The 14,330-nt window shown below is 40.8% G+C and overlaps 1 protein-coding gene and 1 long non-coding RNA gene across 7 annotated transcripts in view; one reads left to right on the top strand and one right to left on the bottom strand.

The window, feature by feature from the left end:
• Positions 1 to 2,768: 2,768 nt before the first annotated feature.
• Positions 2,769 to 8,606, bottom strand: LOC143657705 (uncharacterized). Its single transcript, XR_013162964.1, has 3 exons — positions 8,304 to 8,606; positions 3,823 to 5,354; positions 2,769 to 3,300 (listed from the first exon to the last, which is right to left on the bottom strand). It is a non-coding gene; the product is annotated as an uncharacterized LOC143657705 (long non-coding RNA).
• Positions 8,166 to 14,330, top strand: part of LOC143657704 (uncharacterized) — a 51,370-nt gene continuing 45,205 nt past the window's right edge. For 5 of the 6 annotated variants that reach the window (XM_077130330.1, XM_077130329.1, XM_077130333.1 and 2 more), the window contains exon 1: positions 8,166 to 9,267. In XM_077130330.1, coding sequence (XP_076986445.1) covers positions 8,892 to 9,267 — 376 coding nt within the window. In that variant the 5' untranslated portion in view covers positions 8,166 to 8,891. Of the gene's footprint in view, positions 9,268 to 11,039; positions 11,637 to 14,330 lie in introns of those variants that run through there. The other variant, XM_077130334.1, reaches the window with a different exon arrangement.

Raw genomic sequence — 14,330 nt, 5'->3', positions numbered from 1 at the left:
CCCACCATTTCAGGGAGACTGGAAGGGTGATACCTTTCCTCAACTTCCATTTTAGTTTTGTTTGAGAATAAACAAAACAAGAGATACATCTCTTTCAACATTTTATTTTTAAATAATAAGAATTTAGCATAGCACAAGATTCAATAAACTTTTCAAAATATCAGCATCTTGCTTCCTTATTTTAGTGATTGATTTTAGATTTGCTGATTACTCTGAGCACTTGGCTCAAAATTTGATTATTCCATTCAATGATGACTAAATCCTTCTAAGGTCAACCTCTCACAAGCCTAGTTCTTAGGCCATCTTAATTTTCTCTCTTCCTAAAAAGGCACACATTTCCAGAATCTACACTTGGCTGTCTCTTCTGGAATCCCAAACTCATTCATAGAATCCTCAACTTCTATAGATTTACATTTAGAGACAAACTCCTTTTAGCAATGTTTCTCCTTCCTCTATGTTAACTGTAGATGTTGGAGGTTCTGTAGGAGTGTTGGAGAAGGGAAAGGCAGTTCTCTTGTGGGCTGTGTCAAGTCAGGGTTGGGAGCAAATATCCTTAGGCATAATGTACCAGAATTGTACTTTTGAAGGACCTGAACATGTAGTTTACTTAAATTCTCTGTGGTATATGGTTTCAGCTGCTACCAAAGTTGTGATAACATTTGAATCTGTATCTACAGACCTGATCTTTCTTAGTGACTTTATATTAAGTTATACAATATCTAATTGACATCACATCCATTGACTTATTATTTCATTCATTTATTATTTCAACAAATTTTTGAGTGCTCAGGTTGTATGCATGTTGACCAGAGCCTGGAAGCAAGGATAACAGCTTCCCCAACCAAGGTGCCACAATGCAGAGGGAGAGGGGAGCAACTGAATGTAGACTTTTCCTCCTCATCATGTGAATGACATCTACTCAGAAGAGAGCACAATTTTCATTTAATTTACATACACTACTGCTCTCAAGTCAGATCTGATGTAAAAAGCCTTTAAGATATAATTATATATGAAATGTTACAGAAAAATTTCACTCTGTAGAATGGGTGCACAACAGCTTCTATCACTATCCTCTATTAGTTAATGATTAATGATTTCTTGAATTTCCCAAAGAGTTTCTGTATAAAAGCAAACATTTATATGATTTATATGTGTATATGTATAGAATATTCCCCATCACATATATCAAAATGAGAGCAACTTATATATGCTACAAGTACTTTCTTCTGTTATTTTTCTCTTATGCTGGCACTTGCATTGCCAAGGAAAAGCCTGAATGGGAAATATAAATTCAGTGGGTGTTTTCTGAATACCTGTGAGTATGCACTTCTCTGGCTTGTTTCTCACAATGTATTTGGCTGTCTAGTTTGTTTCCTAAGTGCAGCCAGCACTTACTGAGTTAACATTTTATATATACTGTTTCAAGTGCTTCACCTAAACATCCAGTTGAATCTATGCACCAGACTTGTGAGGTAATACAGAAATGCAGAGGTGGAAATTAAATACTACAGTGAGTAACTTTTCAACTCCACAGGGTTTTTCTGTCACATTTCCATCTTCCCATATCATTCTCTCCATCCATTCATGTCACCCTCAAACCACTTAGAGAACTGTCATTGTATTATCAGACTTGGCAGTTACATTTGAGATTACATCCCAAATAAATCACATACTTTAAAATGGAAACTTGGAAATGTAGAAGATGCATAAGCCAGAGTTAAAAGGTAGAACTAAGAAAAAACATATGGGTAAAGGAATCTGCTTGGGGGTTGGAGTGCCTTCACCTGGGTTTAGATCTTGCCTAGCCTCTGAAAATGTAGGTTGTCCTGGAAAAGTTTATGAATTGCTATCAAACATTACAAAGTGTATTATGTCACTGATCTAGAATTCTAGAAAATGTAAACTAATATATAGCAGCAGAGAGGTCCTTTGTGGTTTCCTAGAGATTACGGTGTTGAGGAGGGGTGGAGGAAGGGACTGCCTACAAAGAGGCATAAACAAACCTTAGAAGGTGAGAGAAATTTTTCTTATCTTGATTCTGGACTTGGTTTCATGAACATTATCATTTGTCAGAACTTACCAAATTTTTAACTTAAAAATTCAGTTTATTATATGCAATTGTTCATCAAAATGGTGTTTTTAAAAGGGGTAATCGTGGTAATAAGACTCAGTTGTCAACTTGGCCAGGTGAAGGCACCTAGTTCTGTTGCTGTGGACATGAGCCAATGGTATGTGAACCTCATCTGTTGTTTATTACATCTGCAGTCAGCTAGGAGGCATGCCTGCTGCAATGAATGATGTTTGACTTAATCAGCTGGTGCTTAAATGAGAGAGCGCAATGTAGCACAGCCCAAGCAGCTCAGCATACCTCATCTCAGCACACAAGCTCAGCCCAGGCCTTCAGGGATGCAGAAATAAATCACCCTGGGGAAAGATGTTGGAACCCAGAGGCCTGGAGAGAAGGCCAGCAGAGATCACCCTGTGCCTTCCCATGTAAGAAAGAACCTCAGTGGAAAGTTAGCTGCCTTTCTTCTGAAGAACTAACAAAATAAATCCCCTTTTATTAAAAGCCAACCCATCTCTAGTGTGTTGCATTCCAGTAGCTAGCAAACTAGAACAGTAGCAAAACACTTTCTTATTGTGCATCTGTTTCTTATCTTGAATTAATTTCACTTAACTCTCTACCTATGTTCTTCTAATAACCTTGAATTGTCATGTCAGATTTGTTACTAGGCAAAATTGCATATGGCAAAAATGACCCAACTGGCAAATTTCATCTGGGCTTGGAAGAATTAATAGACACTGTACAGACCAGATGGAGTCACTACAACTTTGACCTTTGTGACTTATTGTATTTGGACAAGTCCTTGGAATGGATGATGAAAGCTATGCCCCTGTAGTTGTTGCCAGAGACAAGAGGTCCTGCGGTGCATGAAGCTTTCAGCCAGGGCAATACCTGTATTTTCCCAATGTGGCTCCCATCTGTTCATGGATCTTGTCTCATATGATGTTCTTATATTTGGCAAAATAGGCATTAATTCCATGTTTTCTGTGAGACTTTGACTTAGGACACAACACTGGTAATTAGCAAAACCCAAATCCTTTATAATGAGCAGTAAACCAGCTGACATTTGCTTTGGAGGGAGAAGATAATTTTTATTTTACACTAGAGTAAACAAAATTGCCCTTTGTTCCAGATGGAAATACTTAATCTACCTTACAAGACTGCTCCCAGTATAATCATCCTTGAAAAGATAGGGCAGATCAGTCAGCTCCTCTGCTCACAAGATGTACAAAATCCTGAGAGATTCACAGGGAATTGTCTGTTCAGATTGTGTCCACAATTTTAAAGGTACTTGTAAAATAAATAAGTCTTTTAGAACACATGTATAAGTGTTCAGAACACATGTATATATATCCACAATGTATTTGTTGGAGGTGAAAAGCTACAGTTTTGTACACTTTCATATTGCAATTCCACAAACAATTTACAAAACTCTACCCACAAGATCTGTTAATTCCAACAGCATCTATTGAAACAATTATGAGCTGAAACAACTTTGTGTATTTCACTCATAGAAGCATTAAAAAAAAATCTTAGTGCTAAATTCATGGACAGTTGTGCACCATTCTACCTACTCTCCACAAATTACAGGAAGACAATGCAGCAGTGAGTTTCTCACTCATCATCTGTTACTGTACAGATATTTAAAAATTTATAATTCTATCCAATACAGAATTAAAGGTTGAGTATTTCAGAAAATCTGTTAGTGAAGGTATGGATATAAGACCTCTCATTCAAACCATAAAATGAAATCTTACCCAACTCATAGTCCAGATAAATGCTGATTCCTCTGAGCTTTTCTATTAATGGAAGAGTGACTGGAGCAGTGCCTTCTGCAACATAGACTCCATCCAACAGCTGGATTGTCCAGCATCTGTTCTGTCCTGACAGGAGTTGCTTCCCCTTCCTGGAAAGTGAGTCTTTACAAACCCCCACAGTCCATTCAGGCTTGTCACCCACCTGGACCTCCCAATAATGTCTACAAAATCAAATCCTTCAGAACCCAGTACTACCAGATCAATCATAAGTCTCTTTGGATTAGGATGGAACTTTTGCTTTTTCTTCACAAATGTCCCAGATTTTCTATCCTCAGAGAAAAGCAGATTCATATATGCTGTTTTGGGGTCAAGCCTAATGTCTCCTGTAAATTTCTGTTTAATTTTCTGCAGAGCTGATTACTGCAGAGGAAACCTCAGTCCTTTCCTTAACTGGAAAGAAGAGAGGGCTGGAGATTTAAGACTTTCATGCCTCTGGTGGATACTCTTGATATCTGCCAGCAATTTCACCTCTGACATCTCACTCTTCTCTGCAACCTCTTTTAGCAAACTTCTGAGTGCGGAGATATAATCTGAAAATGATGCAATATTTTCAGGTTTCTGTCTAATTTCCTTCTCTTCATCAGCCAACCTTATCAGAACTACTTCTTGCTCACATTCTAAAATCTGATTCAGGTGTTCAAGTTCAGAGAATAATTTCTACCTATGGATTTCCACCTTCTCTCTCAGTTTTAATAGTTTTCTGTCATAGGTGGCTGTTAGTTTTTCTAGGTATGCTCCTTATCTCTTCAGGGACATAATGTAACTGTGAAGTCTTTTCCTGAGTTAAGAGGCAGCTTCCTTTATTGGCTTCATATGGTGACCCTGGTGGTCAGGGGACTGAGCACACAAGAGACACAGCACCTCTTGATCCTCTTCACACAAAAGGGGCAGGATCTGACTGTGCTGCTTGCACAAGTGTGCCTCTTTCTGCCTCTTCCTCTTGCTTCTGATGATGTGCAGGAGCTTGGAAATTTCACTCATCTTTCCCAACTGGACATTGCTCCTCAAGTGTTATTCTCGGCATTGGTGCCCACAGATAGAGTAAAGGGAGCCTGTCCTATAGATTCTCCCAGGACTGTTGGAAGCAGGAGTGGCAGAAGTTGTGCCCACATTTGATAGTGACAGAGTCTGTCAGGAAATCCAGGCAGATGGGGCAGCTTGCTCCTACTTGGAGTTCTGCCAGGTATGTTGCAAAGGACATTGTGCTGTGACTGAAGGTCTGGGCTGAGGGTTTCCTTCAAGAGAGTTGGGCAATGTGGGTCCTCTCCAGTGAGAAGAAATTAAGGGCAGTTGTTAATTAGGGTCAACAGGTCCCCTGTAGCTGAGTTAAGTACCAAGGGGAACTCAGCTCACAAACTGCAGCCACACAGACTAGTCTGACAATTATTCTTCTATTCCTTGGCAATTCAGAGGTTATGAATCCAAGCTCTTGGTCAGGAAAACAGTGCTGGTGCCAAGTTGTTTCTTTGTTCCTGTCAAAGAGAAAATATTTTTTAGCTTAGAAAATTATAGCAATTTTTGGGGGCCTTGCTTATTGCCACATTTGAGGGCACCACTGATTTTTCTCTCCACCCCATCAATCCACCTACATTGACACGCTCCACTCTGGGACTGCACAGGACTATTGGAAGAGTATGGACCTTGGGACTAGGTCACTTGTGCCTGGGTTTGATTCCAGCTGTTGTCATCTTGGAACCCTGGAAAAGTTCCCATTCCCCAGCATCCTCAACTTGGACCTCAGGTAAACAGGATAAAAATCCAAGTTTACATATCTCAACACTTTAGGGGGAAAATAATAAAAGTATCTGGCAAAGTAGATTTTCTGTCACCACTGAATTCATAATGTATGATGGTCTGTTTTTTTCATATAAGCTTCTAAACTAGATCAACACCCATCCACTTATGTACATAGTATATCAAACTATTACATAAGTGGATGGGTGTTGATCTAGTTTGACTTACTCTGAGGACCCTGCCAACGTGGAAATGGATTTTCACATAATCCACAAGATGAAACTGCAGATCAGGATTCCAGCATGAAAAAAACATGGGAAACACACATACACAAGCACATTTATGCACATAACAACTATTCTATCATGTCACCATATGGGGGCAATGTCCATGGAATAAGAGGGCCTAGGAGCAGATATTTCCCTTCAAAGCAAGGACTGACTCTTAAATGAAGGCTGGGAGACTGAGTGGACCTCAGGGAACAAAACCTAGAGTTCAGGGCACCCCAATGTGGATGGGTCCTGGTAAGCACCCCAAGATTTAAAATAGGGTCATTAGGAACAAATATGAAGTAGAAACAGACCAGCAATAAAAGATATGTTTGATTTGGTCATTTCAATCCCTTGTTGGGTTACAGAAGCCTGGATATGATTGCCAAAACCCCTAAATTGAAATTTACAATGTTAAAATTTAAAAACTACTGATGAGCAAATTGCATGACTGAAATGCTCATACACAGCAGGAGAGAGTTTAGGTTGGTACTAACACTTTAGAAAGCTACTTTACATTATCAAGTAACTTTGAACATACTCATATCCTATCACCCAGTTTTCTTTTCCAAGTTTTATAACCATCAGAAATATGAACATATATGTGCACCAAAGCATGTACAAAAATGTTCACATCAACATTATTTATAAAAGACCTGAGCTGGAAATAGAGTTAACCTCTGCAACAGTAGAATGGAACAATAGAATATGACATCAAATAAAAGGCACTAACTACTCTACATGTAACAGAGATGAACCGCATAAATATAATGTTGTGTGAGAAAGTCAGCCACTAAATAAATAACATAGAATATTTAACTTCATTAAATAGTTAAGAAAAAAATAAACCTTTACAGATTTTTAATACATTAAGGTTGTGCTTTTGAGAGTAGAGGGTGAAGAGATTGGGATGAGACCTGAACAGGGCTTTTGGGTGTAGGAAATAACCTATTTCATGATGTGCATAATGGATGTAGGGGTACAGGCTTGGGTAATTTTCTATATGCAAATGTGTGCTGGTTTGAAAAGAGTTATGTACCTAGGAAAGCCTTATCTTAATCTTAATTCAGTCAAATTTGAAGGCTTTTAAGGAAGATGAGAGGCTCTTTTACTCCTTCAGCCAGTGAGCCTGTTCATCCAGAACTTTCATTTACCATGACTGCCTACATGGGGAATCAAATGATTGCAAGCCTGCACACCTCTGCTCAGTGCCACAGCATGGGAAAAGTGGGAACTTTGGAATAAAACTCTATATATTCACATTCCTGCCCTTAACTTTCTTTCCTTCTTTTTCTGTTTTTTTAAAATATTTTTTGATAGGTCTTAACACCAACACATTTCATTTATGGTGGACAATCAACAGCTCACAATATTATCACATAGGTGTGTATTAATGACCATGATCATTTGGAACAATATTTGCCTTATTCCAGGAAAAGAAATAAAAAGAAAAATCTAACTCGTACAAGCCATATCCCTTATCCCTCCCTCTCATTCACCACTAGCACTTCCAAATACACAAACTTACCCTTTGTCCACCCTCTTGTTTATATATTCTGCATCCACATTGTTTTTACTCATCTGTCCACACCCTGGATGAAAAGAGCAGCAGAAACAAGGATTTCCAATCCCACAGGCACATTGTCAATAGTGTTTCTGTATATGATCATCTTCAAGCCTCAAGGCTCCTGGAACATAGCTCAACAGTTTCAGGTAATCCCTGCAGCCAGTCCACTGCACCATAAAAGACAATGTGTTTCTGTACAATGGCTAGCTATAACCAAAAGGATAAAATGTGGACTCTGACATCTCCCAGCCACTGAATTATTATTTTGTCTCCTTTCCCTCTTTCCCTTTGGGTCAAGCAGGCTTTCTGAATTCCTTGAGTCTGGGACTTGGCTCATCCCTGGACTTCTCTCCCATGTTTCCAGGGAGATTTGCAACACTGGGAATCATGTCCACATTAGGGGGTGGAGGGGCACAGAGACTTCACCTGCTGAATTGGCTTAGAGAGGAGAGACTCCCATCTGCACAATGAGAGGGCATCTCTGGGTGTGTCTCTTAGGCCTCATTTTACCTAGGTTTACCCTATTCTCAGCAGGAATAAGTTTCATAGGGACAAACTGAGAGATGTAGGGCCCTTTGATTCTGTCGTCCTGTGCTTGTCAGAATATCACAACTTCTCCAAATGGGGAAGTCGAATATTTCCTCCATTCTCCCCAGGGCCCAAGGAGACCTTGCCAACAGTTCTTTCTGCGGTGCCCAAATGACATTGTGCTTTAGCAGAAAATCACAGTATCCTGCACCAATTAACAAGATCTCAAACCCGACTGAAAATCCCATCGGCTCATGGTGTGCAACTAAACTGCCCCTAAATGTTGAATTCGGAAGAGCACTACCCTGAATATATGCCAAAACCTTTTGCCAGGCGCTTTGTGTCTTGGCGCCTCCCTTTCTCCTTCTTTTGTTCCCCGCTGCCGGGTGCACGGCGCCCCACTGCCAATGCCTCAGGGCCCTATGCTCCCCCCACGCAGAGTCTGGCGTGGGCACCATCGCCTCCAGGGTGCCAGCCCCTCAGCCCCCGACAAGCGCAGCAAAGCAAGGCAGCTGGCTGGGTCCGGGGCGGTCCATGACTCTCACGAATCCAAGACACCCAGCACGGAAAAGGCGATCCGAGTCGCTCAGGCCTGGGGTGGGGTGCGGACAGGCCTGGGCTTGTGAGGTGCATGCAGGGTGGGAAAATATGTGCCTGTGACACGGAGTCAATCACAGGGGCACCAGCCTCTGCGTCACAAATCAGGGGGTGGGGCACCTTAGGGGAGCTGTGCGGGAGGCGCCACCCTTTAGCCAGCCCAAGACCCGCGGCTGTGGCGGTGCTGGTGACCCCGGATGTGGGAATCCCACGGAGGCTCTGGGGCCACGTTTCCAAACCGGCCCCGCAGTTCTGACAGACTGAGACCTAGCGCTTTTACCCGGCATCAAGGCATCTAACTCCTCCGCCAAGAGATGATGCCAGCAGACAGCCTTGCCCTCCCCCGCGCGAAAGCACAAGCTGCTAGCCTCGATCTCGGACCCCGGTTGGTCTTCGCCGACAGAGCAGAGGGCATCGGAGCCGCGAGGTGGCCCCGACTGCTCAGTGGGCCCGACTCGCCTGCCACAGAGAGCGTGTGTGGCGTGAGAGCAGCGCTGTGCCAGGTGAGACATTTCGGCTTGAGGACGTGGCTTCCAGAGCAGCAGTTTCCCCGATCCCAGGCGGGAGCCTGGCAACAGACAGGTGCTGCGCCCAGCCCAGGGAGCCCAGCGGCAGGAGCGCCATGGCCGCAAGGAGCAGAGGAGCTGTTCGGAACGCTGGACAAATGCGAGGGGCCAGCTGGGAGCGGAGGTAAGTGTTGTAGGGGACGTCTGCCTGGCGACAAGCTAGAGGCAGAGAACGTGCCTGTGGTTGGACGGCCAAGCAGGTGTCAGGCTTTCCCGTGCCCCTGGCGCGGCCTGGCCTGGAGCGATCCTGCCAGTGCACTGGGCTCACGGGGCCCTGGCTGGACTGGGCGGCGCGTGTGTTGTGCGAGGAAGGGACCGGAGAAGCGGCGTGGCCCCCGGCTGGGCTGGCCAGGTGACAAGGGGCTCTGGTGGTTTCGGACAGGTGGTTGGGGAAAGCTGGAGCCAGGCCCCGGTGGCAAGTGGGATGCGTGGGCTGAGGAAAGGGGCTGGATGCGGCCTGGCAGCAGGGGGCGCGTGCTGTCCGGACCGAAATGGGCCTGGCTGCAGGCAGGGGCCTAAGTTGCAGGTCAGCATGCCTGACCTAGCAGGATTTATTGCGGTATCACTCTGGACAAACCTATCAAATTTCTAGCCGTAGTCAAGGTTCCATGTATTTGTGGTGTTCAATTAAGCTGACCACATAAGTTATTCTAGGAAATGCGCTAGTCAAAATATAACTTTTGTGCCAAAGAAATATTTTCTGCCTTCGTCTCACACATAAGTTAACATTTTAAAATATTAATTACCATCTATTTTCAACATCGTGCAGTATTGACATTCTTTTGTTCTTCCTCATGCAAAAACATGTTTAGATTCGTGCGTTTAGTCACTACCATTATACACTCTAGGCATGCCTAGATTATACCATCTCAGTCTTTATCATATATTTTTCTTTCTGATTTCATTTATGCCCCCCAGGCTTCCTCCCTCTATTATCCTCACATTTAGCTTCATTCAGTGTTCTAACATTATTGTGCTATAATCAAGTAGTATTGTGCTATCCATTTCTGAATATTTACAAATAGTCCAGTTGCACGATCTGTATCCCTTCAGCTCCAATTACCCAATATCTACCCTATTTCTATCTTCTGATGACATCTGTTTTTTGGTGAATCTTCCCACACATATATTCCATGCCTGGTGTACAATCAATGGTGGATATTCCCATTGCATAGTTGTATATTGATCACCATGATGATTTTTCAGAACCTCTGCATCACCCCAGAAAAAAACACAAAAAAGAAAAATAAAAACCCATACATACCATATCCCTTATCCCTCCCTGTCATTCACCACTATTATTTCCAAATACACAATTTATTTTTGCCTTTTTCCCCCATACCATTCATTTTTCTTTTTCAACATTTTTTTATTTATCTGTCCTTAGCCTGGATAAAAGGAGCAATGGGAAGAAGGTTTTCACAATCTCACAGTCACATGGTAGAAGTTATATCTTTATATAATCATCTTCAAGAATCTAGGCTACTGGAACATAGCTCAACAGTTTTAGGTCATTCCCTCCAGCCACCTCACTAAACCATAAACATGACCAGCCAGTACAAAATTGACAGATATTTTGACAGAATATATAAATTACAGAACTAAACCTTTAAAGTTACTGAGAAATAAATCTGGACATTATGATAGCTTCTTAAAATTTAATATAATTTGCCAATAATATTATAAGTAGCAATTATATTTCATAACAAATAGATATCATTTATATACATTCATATATGTATAAAACAATTATTATAAAATTATATATATAATTTCCTGTAATAATATTTTTAATTTGCTCTTATGTAATATAGCAAAATCTCAAGAGTACAGCTCAAGATTCAGGTCACCCTATTTTATCTCCTGGTTCTTCCATTGCTCTCTGTATCTGGGCAGTTCCTCAACTTCTCAAGACTCAAATTCTCATTTGAAAACTGTAGCAAATGAGGCTAAGTACAGCATAGATTTGCTATGAAGATGATGCCTGATGTCCTGTATAAGTGCTTCCAGTGTTTGCACATGGAGGGAACTCAATCTCAGCAACTTTGATGATGTGAGAAAAATGTTCAGAGAATGAGGAGAGTGGTGGCGATTTTGAAAATAAATATGTGCATGGAAGGGGAATAGAAATATGAACAGCTTTATCCAGGGGCCTATTTGGGTTTTTTAAAATTATTAATTTAAACATTTTTTTCAATACCAAAAGACACCAAACAAATGCAAACATTCTTAATTTTGATCATTCCATTCTACAGATACAATCAGTAATTCACAATATCATCATATAGTTGCATATTCATCATCATGATCATTTCTTGGAACATTTGCATCTATTCAGAAAAAGAAATAAAAAGAAAACAGAAAAAATTCATACATACCATACCCCTTACCCCTCCCTTTCATTGACCACTAGCATTTTAAATGAAATTTATTTGGTTTTCTTCCTTATTTTTATGTCATTACTGAAATTTCCTAAATGATACAATATTTATCATCAGACAAAATAGGTGTTTTGATTCCTCCTACAGTAAATAGTGTGTTTTTGTAGGTGTTTTGATTCCTCCTACAGTAAATAGTGTGTTTTTGTACAGCTTGAGTCCAATAATTCTTTTTTGCCAAAGCCAATTTGTTCCTCCTTTATAGATCTGAAACAGTAATTGTGCCTTTAGAATTAGAATGTGCATGTGTCACTAGGGAGAAAAAAAGAAGATGCCAATATAATTGCATTTGTGCCTATTAGTTTTGTGCACACCATGCATTGCATGAATTAGCTGATGCTTTGGGCCAAAGGGGGAAGAAAAACCAAAGACAAGATAATGAAATTTTTGTGGAGGCCAGCTGGGGTAGAAGTTAGTCTGGGAGAGCTCTGCAGATGTGGGGCTGACTGGGGTGAGAAGGCATGCCAGTGGGGATGGCATGTCCGGACAGAAGGCTCAGGGCACCTGAGGGAGACTTCATGCTGGAAGGGTTCAGTCACAAGGCTGGAGCTGAAGTGCCAAGGGGTGCACATGGACAGATTTATACAATTCCAACTTTGCCTTCCATGCCGTGCAGAGTGATGATGTTGCTGAAGATGCTCACTTATCAGTTTCAAGCTATTCCCATATTTTAACTTTCAATTCTTTGTTCTATACCTACCAAAACTCGCTTTGAGAAGGCAAAGCCTATTTTCCAGCAGTTTATTTTGATAATGTCTCATTTTTACCTAGAAGCCTCTAAATGTTTATATTTCAGACTCATAATTCATGCCTAAAATAATATTTAATTAGTTTTATATCACCTCTACAACAGTGATCTTTGAAACATTTTCTCTGGATAGGGTTTCTTGCAAGAACCTCAGACCTGTAGATATTTATGTGGACATTCCACAGGCATTTAAATTCATGATGCCCTGGGGGAGCTAATTATCTTCCTTTCCCACCATCCACAACTCCACTGCCTCAGAGACTTGGAGTAAAGCTTTCATAACTTTTTTTTTCCACCTGACCCACAAAGTTCTAAATTACTAATTTTCATTTCCCATTTTATCTCATGGCAATTTTTTTTTCATTGGGATACCATATCAATTAGTTATGCCACAGGGGAAACAAATTCCACCCTTATTTGGTCAGGTAATGTAATTACATTGCTATATATTCTGCAGATTCCATTCATATTTTCCAAAATAAACCCATTAAGCTTTGTAGTCTGAACTCATGCAAACTCCTTTATTTTAAAGGACACATGGATTTCTTTAGTGTTTTATAATATTCAGCAGGCCTAGGAGAAATTTGCCTCCAAATTTTCCAAACAGAAGGAATGTTTCTATCAATTATTAAAGGCATCCCTCTAATTTTGTAAATTCTCTTCTTTGGTGTCTCAACTGACATAGAAAATAATCATGAAAACTTAGTGATGTATAGACTAAGTGAACTTTCACATCTATTGCAGAATTCAAGGGACATGTTCTGAAGGGACAGATTTTGTCACTTTGTGATGATCATCTGTCTTTAAGTAGGCTTGTAAATTGTGTTTTTTTGAAAAAACACAACTGATATATTGTAAAGATTATAAAACAATTACAAAATATAATTACTTGATTTGCTATAATACTTTATTCCTCATTCACATTAATCATGTCTACACAGCCTCCCTCTATCACCCTTGATGAAACCTGGCCTGATGGTTCCCTGTAGATTCCAGCACTGGACCTTGGATTAACAGCATTTTATAGCAAGTGTTTTCATTACACGTATTCAGGCAGCAACTTACCATCTGAAAATATGTATTACCTTCTATTCATTTTTTTTCTCAGAATAGTTCTGTGAATCATTCAAAGCTGATGAAGAAAATGCTGTTGTTTAATATTGCCCATTGCATTCTTCCCTATTTTTTATACAATTGAGCTGCAAGATGCAAACATTTCAATATTCCCAAGAAAGTCTCAAGAATAGTGGAAAGAGAAAGAGCCAAATGCCATAGGGTTTTGCCTGTTGTGGTGAGAAAGTTGGGCTCTCAGGAGGTTAGCAGGGATCCTCTGACTGGAGAGCAGTTGAGAATAGGGATGTCCCTGCAGAGGCCAGGATGGTGAGTCACTGTGCCTGAGATCCACCCTGGATGGCCTACATCTGGGCAAATGTCAGTGCCCCAGGCAGCAGTGCCCCCACCAACCCATGTGGCCATGCCATAGAGTTTTATGTGAATATCCTGGAATTTAGAAGCCACCTCAGGATGAAAAGTGCTGAGGGGATAATGAATTGAGGTGGCATGCACCTAAACCCAGTCTGTCTTCTGGGACCTTTCCACTCACAGCTTCTCAAATGGGAATAAGACAATGATCTTATTCTTTTCTCCTGGAACTTAGAATCCATTTTTGTCTTTTCTGCTTGACACATTGAAATGCATTTTCAATGTAAGAAAATAATCACCTCCTTGGAACCAAAGATGAATGTTTTATTATTATCCTCACCCATGTCTCTAGTTTCACCCTGTCTTCTTCTACATATAATTTCAAAAGGGTGATGATGACTATCTAAAAAGCTGTCTTTATTTATCAGCCTGGTAATTTACTGAAATGATTATTGAATTTGGAACCTGGTGTCTCTGTTATATTTATGCCACTGTCCTGTGACCTTGAACACATAATTAATTGGTCTACACCTTTATCTCTTCATCTATAACAGGTAAATTTGTATTTCATGATCCCTG

This window comes from Tamandua tetradactyla, chromosome 15 (genome assembly GCF_023851605.1).
Source record: "Tamandua tetradactyla isolate mTamTet1 chromosome 15, mTamTet1.pri, whole genome shotgun sequence".
NCBI lineage: Eukaryota > Metazoa > Chordata > Mammalia > Pilosa > Myrmecophagidae > Tamandua > Tamandua tetradactyla.
The sequence above is the reverse complement of the archived record's forward strand: the minus strand, read 5'-3'. Positions and strand labels throughout refer to the sequence as shown.